General features: G+C 38.2%; 1 protein-coding gene across 2 annotated transcripts in view; it reads right to left on the reverse strand.

Moving 5' to 3' along the window:
* RNF128 (ring finger protein 128) overlaps positions 1–16,314 on the reverse strand; it is a 98,539-nt gene that overhangs the window by 29,143 nt on the left and 53,082 nt on the right. For both annotated transcript variants that reach the window (XM_019949490.3, XM_019949489.2), the window contains exon 2: positions 3,650–3,897. In XM_019949490.3, coding sequence (XP_019805049.1) covers positions 3,650–3,897 — 248 coding nt within the window. The remainder of the gene's footprint in view (positions 1–3,649; positions 3,898–16,314) is intronic.

Here is a 16,314-nt window from a genome sequence, read left to right on the forward strand (position 1 = left end):
ATATATCTTCTTCTTGGATTGATCCCTTGATCAATATGCAGTGTGCTTCCTTGTCTCTTGTAACATTCTTTATTTTAAAGTCTATTTTATCTGATATGAGTATTGGTACTCCAGCTTTCTTCTGATTTCCATTTGCATGGAATATCTTTTTCCATCCCCTCACTTTCAGTCTGTATGTGTCCCTAGGTCTGAAGTGGGTCTCTTGTAGACAGCATATATATGGGTCTTGTTTTTGTATCCATTCAGCAAGCCTGTGTCTTTTGGTTGGAGCATTTAATCCATTTCTGTTTAAGGTAATTATCGATATGTATGTTCCTATGACCATTTCCTTAATTGTTTTGGGTTGTTTTTTTTTTTGCGGTACGCCTTTATCTGGTAGATAGCCCTCTGCCTTTTCATCTTGTCTATCTTTCTGTGAATGTGGTCTTTGTTCCACAGGCTGCAGGATTGTAGTTCTTCCTTCTGCTGTCTGCCCTCTGGTAGATGAGGCTATCTAAGAGGCTTGTGCAAGTTTCCTGATGGGAGGGACTGGTGGTGGGTAGAGCTGACTGTTGCTTTGGTGGGTAGAGCTCAGTAAAACTTTAATCCACTTGACTGCTGATGGGTGGGGCTGGATTCCCTCCCTGTTGGTTGTTTGGCCTGAGGCGACCCAACACTGGAGCCTACCTGGGCTGTTTGGTGGGGCTAGTGGTGGACTCTGGGAGGGCTCACGCCAAGGAGTACTTCCCAGAGCTTCTGCCATCAGTGTCCTTGTCCCCACGGTGAGCCACAGCCACTGCCCACCTCTGCAGGAGACCCTCCAACACTAGCAGGTAGGTCTGGTTCAGTCTCCTATGGGGTCACTGCTCCTTCCCCTGGGTCCCAATACACACACTACTTTGTGTGTGCCCTGGAAGAGTGGAGTCTCTGTTTCCCCCAATCCTGTCTATGTCCTGCAGTCAAATCCCACTAGCATTCAAAGTCTGATTCTCTAGGAATTCCTCCTCCCGTTGCTGGACCCCCAGGTTGGGAAGCTCGATGTGGGGCTCAGAACCTTCACTCCAATGGGTGGACTTCTGTGGTATAGGTATTCTCCAGTCTGTGAGTCACCCACCCAGCAGTTATGGGATTTGATTTTACTGTGACTGCGCCCCTCCTACCGTCTCATTGTGGCTTCTCCTTTGTCTTTGGAGGTGGGATATCATTTTTGGTGAGTTCCAGTGTCTTTCTGTCGATGATTGTCCAGCAGCTAGTTGTGATTCTGGTGTTCTCACAAGAGGGAGTGAGAGCACATCCTTCTACTCTGCCACCTTGGTTCAGTACTGGTGAGGTGAGAAGTTTTAATGCTATTCTTAACCATGTGTACAGAAGTTGATTTTCTTAAGATATATTATAAACTATGAAATTTACTTGAGTGATGAGACCGGAGTCAAATATCCAATGGAGCTTGTGCAACACCAGACAGTTCTTTATAAACTGTATTACTTGCTTGTGGGTTTTAATACCACATTAATAGATTTAATATAGCACTTGGCATACAGAAATACATACCCCACCATGAACACGCACAAACCAAACACTCTTGTCACTGTAACTATAAACTTTGAACCAAACACTCTTGTCATTGTAACTATAACATTGGAATAGTTCGTCATACTGGATACCAATTTCTTTTCAACTTCAGAGATAAGATCAGCACTATATACAAATGCCAAATATTAACACAGTGTGAAACTATTGAATGGCCTGGCACAGGAATTTTAAACATCCTTTTGACTACAACTAGTAACGGGCTGAACCTGCCACCAGTGTGATAAGCTGCTTCTCTAAGGAGAAGTACAGAAGTCAATTAACTTTAAACATTGAGATAATCATCACTCATTACCACATGCTGGTGTCTAAATCTTTACAAAGGTTTTAGAACACGATTTCAATTTTTCATCTGTTCCCAAATTTAATTAACTTTCTTGCCATATAGAAATCCTCACTGCTTCCCTACTCTCAAATAAATTGGGTTCATCTTTGCTTATTCGAGATAGAGTGCATGAAGTGGCCAGAATTTCACTGCCTTTGGAGGAACTTCTCAGTACATATAAAATACAATCTGGCCTCTACTATATGATCAGCTGAAAGCCTTAAATCCCTACTAATCATTCTGGAGAAGCGGCACACCACTCTGCTGTTGTGTTGAGAATTCTCGAGAAGGAGAGGAGGTTAAGAAATGACGGTGGCATGGACCAGGGTGGAAGCAATGGGAGTGGTGAGAAGTAATCGGATTCTGATATATAATGAAGGTAGAAAACAACAGGACTTGCTGATGGAGGTTACGCGGGAAGTGAGAGAAAGAGAAGAATAAAGAATTTACTCCAAGGTTTCTGGCCTGGGGTCAAGAGAAGTTCTTCTGAAAATGGAAGCAATTAATAGCATGTTTGGGTGTCTACAGCAACAGAAGACAAGGCAGAGGATATCGGGTATAGACACAGATGCAGATAGATGGGTACATGTGGTAGAAGCTTGTGGAAGTACTCTTGATTACTTCGATTTTCTCAGTGGAATAAGATCCAAAATACAAGTTGAGAGTAAAGTTGGAGGACGTGTTGGAGGTTTAAGGAGAAAGGAATATGTATGATTAGTAACCTAGGAAAGGAGAGGAAATTGTTAAGAAAACATGGCATGATTGTTGGGCAGCAGTAAGCAAACTCACTCTGAGTTTGTGATTATAAATTTAAAAATGAGATTAGCCTGTATAGATGCTAATGTTTGTCTCCTACTTCCGCTAAGCAAAGAACTGGCATAGAGTAGGTGGGAAGTAGGATTTAATCAGGGTTGGGTTTTGACAGCAAGTTAAAAAAGAGAGAGAAGGGCCAAGGAAACTGAAGACGTACGCATGGGAGTGGCCATGGAAGTTAAGCTGGGTAATGAAGAGAAGCGAGGATATAAGAGGAATGACGGGCACTTTAAATGTGGTAGGATCAATGCCACATAACCAGAGGTTCTTCCCTGTTCAATGATGCTTTGGTATTTTTGTTCTATTATTTCTGTACTTTGTACCTGTTTATACATCAGTTGTTAAAATATGGGAGAGATTATGAATATGTGACTCTGTTTGGAGCCTAGTACTATATGATGCACAATTAGATCTTTAAACTTGCCTACTCATGACATTCAGCCTAGTCTCTCTTCCCAGCCCTGCCCTCAAATGCAAATGCACAATGTACAGGCACACACTTACATGTAAAATAACAGTGATTACCTTTGGGTGGTGACTACAGTTTTGTTGTTGTTGTTATATGGAGTTTTGGGTGAAGGTTTTTTTCCCTTGTACTTTCTAGTTTCTAAATTTTCTATATTGCGTATGAAATGCTTTTGTAATTTAGAAAAAATGTGTAAATGAACATATGTATTTACATCCATATATACTTAAATGCTGGCTGTGCTCCCTAATGAGGTATTAGAAGACTTAACCAGGCAGGATTAAGGCCATAGACAAATTTCAGAAAATAAGAGATCTCAGAGGATAGAAGGTGACATACTTTTAAAAACTACCAGTTTTCACAAAACATATGCATGGATCATTGTCCAGCAAGTGAAGAATATTAAAATGCATGACACTGAATCTACAATTAAAACAGTAAAATATTTTTAAATTGGAAGAAAGGCCATTACAAACCTGCTTCCTGCTTTGAGCTCTCGCATTCCGTAATCTTCGAGCAGAATAAAAGATAAAATAGCCCACAGTTGCTGCCGTAATAATAAAAAAGGACACAGAAACGAAGAAAATTGAATAGTGATTCACCCAAGGTCCATGTTTTTTCCCTACTTCAATGACCATTGTTACTTGTATGCCTCTTTGAATAGACTGTAGAATTTTTGTGCCTTTCAGATTGCCAATCATGATTGCAACAATGTCTCCTGCACCTGTAAAAGAAAAGGAATTCAGTTTTAGTTTGGTAAAGCATTCTTAGTATAAAAATCCAATTGCTAAAATGATTTTAAATGACACTCAATGAAACATAAACATGCTGAGACTTGGTTACTGATCTTAAGGAACTCATAGTTTAGTAAGGAAGCTATGATATACAACAAATACCTCCCCTCCCCTCAGGTTTGCCACCTATAATTCAAAAGTATTGGGTTTGGGACCCAATTTGCCTCTTACATGAAGGCTTTCTTAAAGACAAGTAGTCACCTGGATGGTAGGGGATTCTCCTAGAGAATCTGAGATTTGAGAAAGACAAAACTATTTAACTATATGTTTCCCAATTTATGAAGTGATAGACTATCTCATGAGCTCACTACTAAAATGTATAAGGATCTACATATCAGGATTAGTAATTTGAGACAAATAATGATTACAAGCCCAAATGGACAACCTATATATATGTCCATGTGCCATTTTTCTATATCCTCAAGAGCAATATAAAATTTGTCCAAGATGCTCTAAGGTTTTGCATGGACCTAATCAGGTTAGCAATGAATATAACATGTAAAATTGATAGAAATGTGTTTCTATTCAACCCCAACTAAAGTCAAGTCTGAAATCAGACTAAACTTATTACTTAGTCTAATCATCTATAAGTCTTAGTCTAAAGGCCAAATCTCTATAACATCTCCCACTTTACTGACTTTATAAATCTTATGATAAAAATAAAGAACAGACATTATCTTTCCCAGTGGTGTGTGAATGTTAGACTATTCTCACCATTCCAACGCTTATCACGGTTTATATTCCTTCTAGTTTAAATGACCTGAGACCAATAATCTTTAGGAAGAGAATAGAGTTCTTTGAATGTTAATAGCATTCACACTTTCAGTGGATCAAATCAAGAGTACAAACCTTAAATGGCAATGTATATAGCAGAATTATTATGCAAGTAATCCCTCAAGTTTATGGCCCCCAGTGGCCAAAGTCTACGAAAGATCAAGATCCTCTTCTCACTTGAAGTTACCAATTCAAAAAATATATTCATAGGGTATTATTAAAGATCCTTAAAGTTCCAAAAGACATTATTTTTACATATGACAGCCATTTAGTTAAACCCTTTTATATAACTTTGCTGACTCATTTGCCATTACTCAGTTTGGTAACATTGACGACTCACTCTCTTCCCATTTACATGAGGAAAATCTCAGAAGCAATGGGAAGTGAACGAGGCTGAAATGTCTTCTTTGCATCTCTTTCCTCTATCAGTATATAATGCAAATAGTCCTAAAGAACTGGCTATTTTGCAAGAGAGAGGCTCATTTTTCTCTTTATTTGGGGGCTTTACATTTCTAGCTTTGGCACTAAAAGCACAGAAATTATTTCAATTCTCTTTTGTCACTATTTGGCTTTTCACTACAAGCCATCTATCAGGAAAATTTCTGGCTATAAAGTTTTGATTAACTATATAACCTAGCGTTCATTTCTGATATTGTAACCTGAATAATTTTTGAAAGCATATATCATTCTAAAAATGAGGTTTTGGAATACATGATAATTTTAAAGATTTCTTTTTAAATCACACATGTGTCCTTCTAAATGTTTTTGACTAACAGAAGTAAGTTTTCATTCTTTTAGAAGATATGAGGTGGGTGGCAGGGCTGGATGCTCAGGAACATACTGGCCATTGCGGTCAAGTGGAGATTAAAAAACAAGGATACTAGAGAATGGACTTGAGGATATGGGGAAGGGGAAGGGTAAGCTGTGACAAAGCGAGAGAGAGGCATGGACATATATACACTACCAAACGTAAGGTAGATAGCTAGTGGGAAGCAGCCGCATAGCACAGGGAGATCAGCTCTGTGCTTTGTGACCACCTGGAGGGGTGGGATAGGGAGGGTGGGAGGGAGGGAGACGCAAGAGGGAAGAGACATGGGAACATGTGTATATGTATAACTGATTCACTTTGTTATAAAGCAGAAACAACACACCATTGTAAAGCAATTATACTCCAATAAAGATGTAAAATAAATAAATAAATAAATAAAATAAATTTAGGGTAGGAAAGAGAAAAAATAAAAAACAAGGATAGTCAAGAAATATACATTGTCTACACATAAGGAACAATGCTGTGCCTCAATCGCCCCAATTCATATTCATATATGCTATATGTAGTCCAACTATCTATTGAATTAGCTTTCTAATCATATAAAAGATCTATTTCTAAGCATTATTATATATCTCCTCCTCCTTACACCCTTGCAACTATTTAAAAACTGCTCCCCCTCCACTGTTCCTGATCACACTTAATGGCATCACAACCCTCTGGTCACCGGGTTTAGTAACCTCAGAATCACATTTGAATACTCACTGCTAACCTAGTCTGTCATGTAGATAATACTTCCTTGGCATCTCCCATTATCAGATCCTCTGTTCCATTCCTGCTGCCCTATAATGTAGGCCCTCATAATTTCCTTGCCTGAGCTACTTCAGTAACCTCCTAACTGGTCACTCTAACTCCAATTTTCCCCCTTCCCTTAAAGTTTCATCAGCCTTCCTGGTTGACATTTGTCATCACTTGGTTGGATCATGCCTCTTCCCTACTCAAAAGTCTTTAATGGCTCCTTATTACTCATTAAATTTCTGACTCCTTGGCCTAGCATTTAAAGCCTTACATTATCTGGTCCCAAGCGAACTTTTCCAGTATGATGTACCTCCACTACACCCCCATCTCATGAACACTTAGATCCAGCCACATGGGATCGGCTAGTGTCATTCACTCTTCATAACTTTCCTTTTGCTCATTCTGTTCTCTCAGCCTAAAATGCTCTACATCTGCTCTGACACTCCCCCTTCCTTCTCTGCCTGTCTATGTGTTACTCAAGTCCCAGCTCAAATGCTGCCTCCTGTGTTATTTTCCCGAGTTCCAAGTGAGAATGTAAATGCTCCCTCTTTGCTCCTCTGTTACCCCCTCTCTAAAGAACATTTTAAGGGCAGAGACTGTCTTAATTAACTACAGTAACGCCTTCCTTTATCTGGTATTGTCAGAGAATTAGGTATTCCATATAAGTTAAATTCCCAAGTAACAAAAAGTTTTACACAAATACTTAATTTCAACAATTTTGAACGGACATTTTAAAAAGGCATCCGTACAGCCCTATTTTCCTAACTAGGATATACTGATTATGATTTACTATTGATAGTGGATCATCTTTGTAAGCCATTATTTAATACAGTAGTTAGGTTATTTGTCCCCAAACTGTTATGATTTTTCACCAAAGTCACAGACTTGGAGAGCTGGAATGGACCTTAGATATCATCCAGTCTGACTCTTTTTTTTAAAATTTATTTATTTATTTATTTATTTATTGGCTGTGTTGGGTCTTCGTTGCTGTGCGCGGGCTTTCTCTAGTTGCGGCGAGCAGGGGCTACTCTTTGTTGCAGCGCGCGGGCTTCTCTTGTTGCGGAGCACGGACTCTAGGCGCGTGGGCTTCAGTAGTTGTGGCACGCAGGCTCTAGAGCTCAGGCTTAGTAGTTGTGGCACAGGGGCTTAGTTGCTCTGCGGCATGTGGGATCTTTCTGGACCAGGGCTCGAACTCGTGTCCCCTGCATTGGCAGGCAGATTCTCAACCACTGCACCACCAGGGAAGCCCCTCTGACTCATTTTTGAGTTCTCACTTTGGGTAATTTTCTTTGGGGGAGAGAGGTTGTCACTTGTTGCTTCTAGCAGCATCTCTCCCCTCTTTCTAATTTTATACATCTAATCTACTGTCAGCTATGAAAAGTCAATCAAGCTTGGATCTAAACAAAGAATAAAACAGGCTCCCAGAGACAGCTTGAGGGCTTCAGTGCAAGTACCACCCTCTGATATTTAGTTTGGTTGCTCAGTGATATTTTTGTTTACTTCCTGAACCCTGGCTATGTTCTGGATAACTGAAATTGCCAGATAAGATTCATCTATAAACTAGACCCTATTCTAAGTGCTTTACCTGTATTAACATATTTAATCCTTACATCAACCCTATAAGGTAGGCATTGCTATTATCCCATTAGAGATAAGAGTGACTAACTTGCCTAGGATAACACAAGCTAATACGTGCAGAACTGGTATCTGAACCCAGGCAGTTTGGCCTCAGTGCCTCTGCTCTTCACCACCATTCTACATCAGTTCTCTATCTTCAATGAAACCTAAAGTTATTATTTGACTGTAAAAAATAAAAATTAAATAGGTACATTCGGGATGGGGAGTGGTAAATGTTTAACAACTGGCTCTTGGGGGAGGTGGAAGAAACCTTGATTTGTAGTGTGTGCCAATTTCCATGGTATAAATACTACTCCCATGGCCATATGAATGTAGAGTTGGGAAAATATGGGTACAATTGGCTGAGTCAGATGACTCCAGTGCACCACTGGACGTTACCGAGTCAAAACTTAAATACAAGTAGTATACAATCCAAAACTTACAACGAAATTACTTTGCTTATTCTTTTCACTTATTCATACCTACTTTAAAAAGCCAAAGTTCATGTACAGCCCCAAGTAAAATTTGTTTTCCTATTTGCTATTGTTAAAAACACAAAATATGTACCCTAAAACTTCAAAGAAGAACAATCAGACTTCTTTTTGTGGAACGGAATAAAAATCTTTTTCTGACTGGGGCGTGTGAGTGAGTGAGTGAGTGAGAGAAAGAGAGAGAGAGAGAGAGAGAGAGAGAGAGAGAGAGTGTGTGTGTGTGTGTGTGTGTGTGTGTTTTGCTACAGCGGGCATGCGGAGCCTTTTTCTCCCTTAAGCTTTCTTCCTGTCCTTAAAATATTGGAGATTCAAGAGGCTGTTATGCTTCAGCTAATTCCAAACCTCTCAAATTAAAATTAATGACTTTGAAAGTGATCTTTTGAAAGCATCACAAAACATATTCTGTATAAAAAGTTAGCCATTTATTATAAGAAACACAGATGTGGTCGTATTCAGAACTTATTTTGAATGTTTAATTTCTCTGATTTCTGGTGTGTTGAGGAATAGAAACTTGAAGGCAACTTTGAAAATGCACAGAAAGCCCAGAAGTTTTTCTCATCTTAAATAAGATTTAGAAAATATGAAGAATGACATTTTTTCAACAGGATGATTAAAATACAATCTTTTGCCTATTTGGAAGGATGAAGTATTGCTAATCCCTTCCTGGAGAAACTCAAAGCACTTCTTCAGTGATTATAAGAATTGATCTTCTTTGAAGACAGGAGTTCAGACACTCAAGAAAACAAGCTCAGTTAACAGAAACCTAACCTGTATCATTGAATCTATGTTCTTTATGCTGCAGAATTTTGCATATCGGTTTATTCTCTCACAGTAGTACAATAATGTATTAAACGGAAATACTTTTAACAATCTTTAAAATTATCGCTATTTCCTTAAACCATTCTTACAGTTGATCTTTTTTTTTAAAGTTTGGCAGTTTCTTTCTTGTTTTTTTTTATAAATTTATTTATCTATTTATTTATTTTTGGCTGCGTTGGGTCTTCGTTGCTGTGTGTGGGCTTTCTCTAGTTGCAGCGAGCGGGGGCTACTCTTCATTGTGGTGCACGGGCTTCAGTAGTTGTGCCTCATGGACTCTAGAGCACAGGCTCAGTAGTTGTGGCTTGTGGGCTCTAGAGCACAGGCTCAGTAGTCATGGTGCATGGGCTTAGTTGCTCCGTGGCATGTGGGATCTTCCCGGACCAGGGCTAGAACCCGTGTCCCCTGCATTGACAGGCAGATTCTTAACCACTGAGCCACCAGGGAAGCCCCTTACAGTTGATCTTTAAAACCAATGTTGATGTACTAATACATAGACTCTTATACAAGGTATCAAGCTTTTCACTTTTCTATCCAAAATATTGCTACAACAACTATCTCATTTGGAAAGTACCAGGCTTAAGAAGCCAAATATGGGTTGTACAGCTCAGCTGATTAAAACATGGTGCTAATAAGATCAAGGCTATTCAATTAATCTTCTCGTGGATCAGTTATACAGAAGACAGTACCTCTAAACTCATTAAGTATTTTATAAGTATCTATACACATGCCAGACACTGTGCTAGGCCTTGGGGCTACAGAAAGGAATAAAATATAGTCCCTGCCTTCTAGGCACTTGCAAATGTCTCCTATATATTAGCCATTCACCACTAGGAATATGAACTAAGAAAGCGAAATGAATTGTACATATCCATTTTCATGGCCAGTAGTAGAAAAAAAGGATTTCCAAATCACATTCCGAACTGATACTGGGCTAGAATAGGTTCCTATATAAAAAAGACAACTTAATTTCCTTCAATGTCCAGTAATTTGTAATATAACAAACTGTACTTGTTTTGATATTTCTGAACTTGGTAGTACTCCTTATTTAAAAATTGGTAACCAGAAACAGACTAGAGTTTGAGGGAGGGAAGAAGTATCACGTGGCAAAAATAACCCTGAAGTGGGAATCAGACCATTGGGTTGCAGCTTTTGCCTGAAGGAAGCAGGGCTGTACTAAGCTTCTAAAATCAATTCTGGCAAAGGAATATGACTACATCTCTCCTGCTATCCTTATAGAATTTTCAAACAGCTATTAATTTAATTGTTTTTCCAAAAATCACAGCACCCATTCCCACCAAAAAGAAAAGAAAAATCTTTAACATGCTAAAAATGTCTGGTGAGGAAAACTGATCATTAATCGGACAACAAACCTTTATGGCCTAAACCCTGATCACAGAACAGCTGTCATTTCAGGATTTGAATCTCTCCAAATCTGCACTTGGTTTCAAGGATTTATTCATAAACTTTTAAAATGTCTTTATTGGAGTATAATTGCTTTACAATGCTGTTAGTTTCTGCTGTACAACAAAGTGAATCAGCTATATGTATACATATAGCCCCATATCTCCCTCTTGCATCTCCCTCCCACCCTCCAGATCCCACTCCTCTAGGTGGTCACAAAGCACCGAACTGATCTCCCTGTGCTATGCAAATACATAAATTTTAATGTTTTGTATCTGATAAATTTTCAGAGTTGAAAAGCAAAAAAAAAAAAAAAAAACAACAAGCTGTCATTTTTATAATTCTAGTGTATTAACATCACTTTATAATTAACAATTTAATGGTCAAGAATAGCTAATCTGGGTCCTTGTTGCTTAAACACATGTTCCTGGGTCCAGCAGAACTTTAATTTATCTTGAAAGGATTTATCTTGATAGGATCATTGTAGCAGTCACTCTACAGGGAATCCTTGAACTTCCCACTTAAAAATCACTAACAACATTCTATGGCTCAAGTTTTTCACATTCTCACTCTGATATCTAGAGTATTTTGGGAGAAGGGACAGATTAGGAATAGATAATAATTAAGCAGAAGAGAAAATTCAGACTCCAATTTCAAATGTTCAACAGTGAATAAAGGTTTTGGCATGTGTCTATCTTGGGAGCAAAGGTAATAAAATAGGCCGTAGCAACTCTTACTACTGTTACTCAATATCATTCAATTAAAATATCATTCAATTATAATTAATATAAATAAAGGTTATCTATCCTCAGCACTACTGGCAAAAAATACTTTTTAGTTATTATTCATAATATATAGAAATTTGACCCTAGGATCCTGCTGGTGGCCAACCCCATTCATTTCTTTCAAAAAAACTAATGATATTATGGTTTTGGTCTAATCTTATTTATTTGTGAACACAGACAAATTCACTGAATAAATTATTTATCAAGTGCAAACCATGTAGTGAGCTCTGTGCTTCTGGATCTTCCTCCCCCCCCCCCCCACATTTTAATATTAACATGTCAAAATGTAAAATAAAGTCTAAAATATTTTACAATATATGAAATATCCTAAGCATATGGATGGCATACTTACAGCACCTTGGCATTCAAACACAAAATACAAGGAGGCGAGGAAAGCTGTTCTAGTATCTATTTCAACCAGTTTTCCACTTTTAATATTAGAAAGAAGTATTCACAATGAGCGACTTACAAATGATAAAGGCAATTGAAAGCCAAAGTAGCTCTTCTAAAAATAAGCTCACATTCAATACTGCCCAACATTCTGATGATACAATGGGGTCACCACTTCTGAATTTACTTGTATCTGGAATGAACAAGATCTAGGTGTGACAAATTCCAACATAATTCTCTAACAAACATTTCCTCCATTAGAAAATCTGGAACCAATTCAAGTGAACTTCTAAACATTCGTTTTGTCCACAGTAGCTTTTAAAAGTGCGGTTCCCCCCCACCCCCTCCCTCATAGCCCAAACTCTTTGAGCAACTGGGGAAGGTCAATGTATTTCAAAGAGGGATATCAAAGCTCCCCAGACCAAGCAGTCCTAAGTGGGATTTTTTTAAACCAATAAAAAAAAATTATCTAAACTTTTAAGCCAGACTAGCCTCTCTTTATTCAAATTCCTGTTTTGTGACAACTTGGTTTTTTGCCCCCTTTTAGTTATTGCCAGTCACCAATGAACCAAATTTAGTTTCTTAAATTGACTGCTTCATGGCAGCTCTCTGGATGAAAAAAAAAATAATTTTATCATTGCACCTCAACAAACAAATATACAAATGATTTCTTAAAAGTATCTGGAAATACATGTCTGTGGTTTACTGGGAACCAGACAAATCAGTTCTGCACATCCCTTTAATATGTTATGCTCCTAACTAGTCTTTAGGTAAATTCTAGTCTATAGCAGAATATGAAATAGGCTTTAGTACAGGTTGCCTGTCAGTTAAAACAATGGTTCTTAACTTTTTGTACTGTTACAAATCATCTTTTTGAGGGAGGGGTGGTGGCAGTGAAGATGACCAAAATCACCTTCTATTATTAGCATCCTTTTAAGCCAACAAATGAAACAGAAGCACACAGCCCTGGGTAGTTCAGCAGGTTGCCTTTCTTTCTGTCCTGTACCCCCAGGTTTTGAAGGTAATACTACATTAGGGAATGGGTCACAGATTTGATATGGCACCAAAAAAAATCTCAGGAGCTGGAACCCTCAGGAAACAGCATATTAAAGACACTAGGAAATTAGAAACCATGCTGTTCCAAAGGTCACAGATGCATAATTTGTGGATGACATGTCATATTCACAGATAAACAATTCTTAGAATTATTATTAAAAACCCTAGTCCTACCAGGCCTCTTCTGATTTCCACAAGTGGTACTGTTTAGCACATTGTTAAGAACCCAAGGGCTAGATCAGCATTTCTCCAAGTTTCTAGACTTGGGACTCCTTTATACTCTTTAAAGTTATTGAAGACTCCAAAGAACGTTTGTTTATGTAGACTATTTCTATTCATATTAATCATATTAGAAATTAACAGAGAAATTTTACATGTATTTATTCATTCATTTAAAATAACGGCTGTAAATATATGTTAATATAATTAACATTTTTAAATCAAAAATAACTATTTTCCCAAAAAACATAATAAGAGTGGCATTGTCATTTGTGCAAACCTCTTTAATGTCAGATTTAATAGAAGACAGTTGGATCTTCATATCTGCTTCTGCACTAGATCTACTGTGAACTGTTTTTCTGGTTGAAGTATATGAAGGTAAATCTGTACTCACACAGATATGTAATTAGAAGATTGAGGAGTGTTTAATAGGTCTTCCAAACACCCAAGGCTGAATAACCATTGTTTGTCAGTAGTTCATTCAAGTTAAAAAGGAGTTGCTTGGAGAAAACAGCTAGTTCAGCTCACAACTCAGTCATACAAGTGCTTTGTGCCTACTTCCCATTTCACCACACAGAATAGGCAAAAAAAAAAGTTGTGCATGACAGAGTAGAGATTTAATAAAATTACTTATTCTTACTGCTACATCAAGGACATTCCTAAGTGAAACTGGCATTTTCTTTTTACTGTAAATGCATGGAGGTATAGTATACAACGTAGCTTGTTGTTTCTGTCTTAACTGGTGCTAAGGTGCCAGCAGCTTTTCCCCACCGTTGCTTTTATACCGTCCGTGTAAATGTCAACACAGTGAATTCTGCAAATAATGTCTACGTATTACTGTGAAAATAGTTTTGACCTCATGGGCCCCTGAAAGAATCTCAGGGACCAGTGCTCCCAGATCATATTTTGAAAACTGTCAGGCTAGATCAATGATCCTCAAACTTTAATATGCATGAGAATTACCTGGGAAACTTGTTAAAACATTGAACTCCCTGGGCCCCATTCCCTAATTCAGTATGTCTGGGGTGGGGCTTGGAAATCTGCGGTTTAACAAGTTCTGTGGGTTCTTTTGCTGCATGTGGTCTGTGGCCCATACTTTCAGAAGTATCGGGCTGGAGTTTGATTATAGTTTGATGTTATGGTCAAGGAGTTTCAAGATAGTGTTCCAGTCACTCTAGCCAGATCAATGCCAATCCTTTACCCTGCATGGAAAAACTCTGCCAATAGACTTATTTTTTGAAAATTAGCTACATAATAAACAGGCCCATTTCTTTTCTGTTATAATACTGCTTCATTGTCACCACTGTCTTTCACCGAAATCACTGTAACAACCTCCTAACTGGTTTCTACGCCACCAGTCTCAGTCTTCCAATTCATTCCCCTCACAGCTACTGGATAAATTTTTCTAAATGGGAAAAATGTTCATGTAATTCCTTTGCCAAAGGCCTTTAAAGAGCTCTTTGCCAAAGGCCCTTAGCTGGTCTCCATAAAGCTCTGTAGCTTTATTCACCTACAGAAGAAAGTTCAACCTCCTTTTATAAGATCCTGACTCATCTGCGTTAGATAGGTTTTACACTGTCGAGTGCAGGCTTCCCTTGAGGTTATCTGGTTTACTTGAGTTTCACTAAACTATGGATTCTTTCACGTTAGGGACTGGGTCTTTCACCACTGTAACTACAATGTCTAACAGAGTGCCTGGCACGTAACACATGTCAAATAAATATTTGATGAATGCAATTTTAACTGTGCTATATTTAGTGGTAATTTGAATCTTGATTGAATCTGAGAACAAATTCATCCTTTAAAGATAATTGTGAACAGAGTCTAAGATGCGCCTCCTCCCTGCATTCAAAGATGGCATTTCTTCAACACTGTTTGCTTATAAGCAAGGACATATTATCTATACACGGGTAACAAATTAAATACTAATCCTACTCTGCAAACCCTGGGTTTAGTATGACGCTTACTGCTACAGTGCTGATCCCACTGAAATCACCATACTGCCAGAGCAGCACTAATGGTGGCAATAATCCCTCTCCAGCCTGGGGTTTGAGTCCACTTCAGTTTCACACTTACATTCAGGAGCTAGGATGGATGCCATTTTAGCCCCAAGTTCAAGTTAGAACCCAGTTATCCTGGTTCACTAGCAGACTGGTTGTTTGGACACTTATGAGGAAGTTCAGAGGACATAAAAGAGAAGTCTTGAAGCAGTTGGAACAGGTTGAGTGTTTATACAACCTTAAATTTGTGCTGATACTGAGGAAAATAAAATAATAAGATATTGCTATTGCCAGGCCAGGCAGAAATTGTAGTATGTATATTATTTGATTAATAGGGTATTCTGTAATTGTATTAAAATGTTTATGCTAAAGTTTTCTATTGTCATAGCTTTTGTTTTGGAGTAGTAAGATTTCTAGAAACCAAATTCAATATTTGTTGCTGCTCTTTATTAATGTTTCCTGGAGGAATGCTAGTCAGTAAACTCCACAGCATCAATGTATTCAACCCTTTGGGATAATAAATTGCACGATATCCAGAGCTATTCAGAATCTGATAAAACTATTTAATGGCTCAAGGTAAAGCAATTACTGACTAACAATATATACACAACAGGTTAAAAATAATCAGATCTCTGTTAGGCAGTAAAAAAGATAAACAGGAGATTTAGGAGTTTCGCAAATGAATGTTGGAAATTATGGTGCTCTTTTGTCCTTGTAGTTATTGGTTCTGTTTTCCTGTAATGTGAGACCTTGGGAAGGAGAATTCCACTGAATAAATTGCTGCTGCACCCAGGGGGGAAAAATGAGCACAAAACCAGGCCATAGCCTAGGCATAAAATAAAATTCTGACATGGCCTCCATCATGCCACTTTACCCTCAAATTTTCAGACCAGGTGAAACTAGTACAAGAATGTATGGACCTAGAGACTGTCATACAGAGTGAAGTAAGTCAGAAAGAGAAAAACAAATACCGTATGCTAACACATATATATGGGATCTAAAAAAAAAAAAAAAGGTCATGAAGAACCTAGGGGTAATACAGGAATAAAGACACAGACCTACTAGAGAATGGACTTGAGGACACAGGGAGGGGGAAGGGTAAGCTGTGACAAAGTGAGAGAGTGGCATGGACATATATACACTACCAAACGTAAAACAGATAGCTAGTGGGAAGCAGCCACATAGCACAGGGAGATCAGCTCGGTGCTTTGTGACCACCTAGAGGGCTGGG

Source organism: Tursiops truncatus, chromosome X (genome assembly GCF_011762595.2).
Source record: "Tursiops truncatus isolate mTurTru1 chromosome X, mTurTru1.mat.Y, whole genome shotgun sequence".
NCBI lineage: Eukaryota > Metazoa > Chordata > Mammalia > Artiodactyla > Delphinidae > Tursiops > Tursiops truncatus.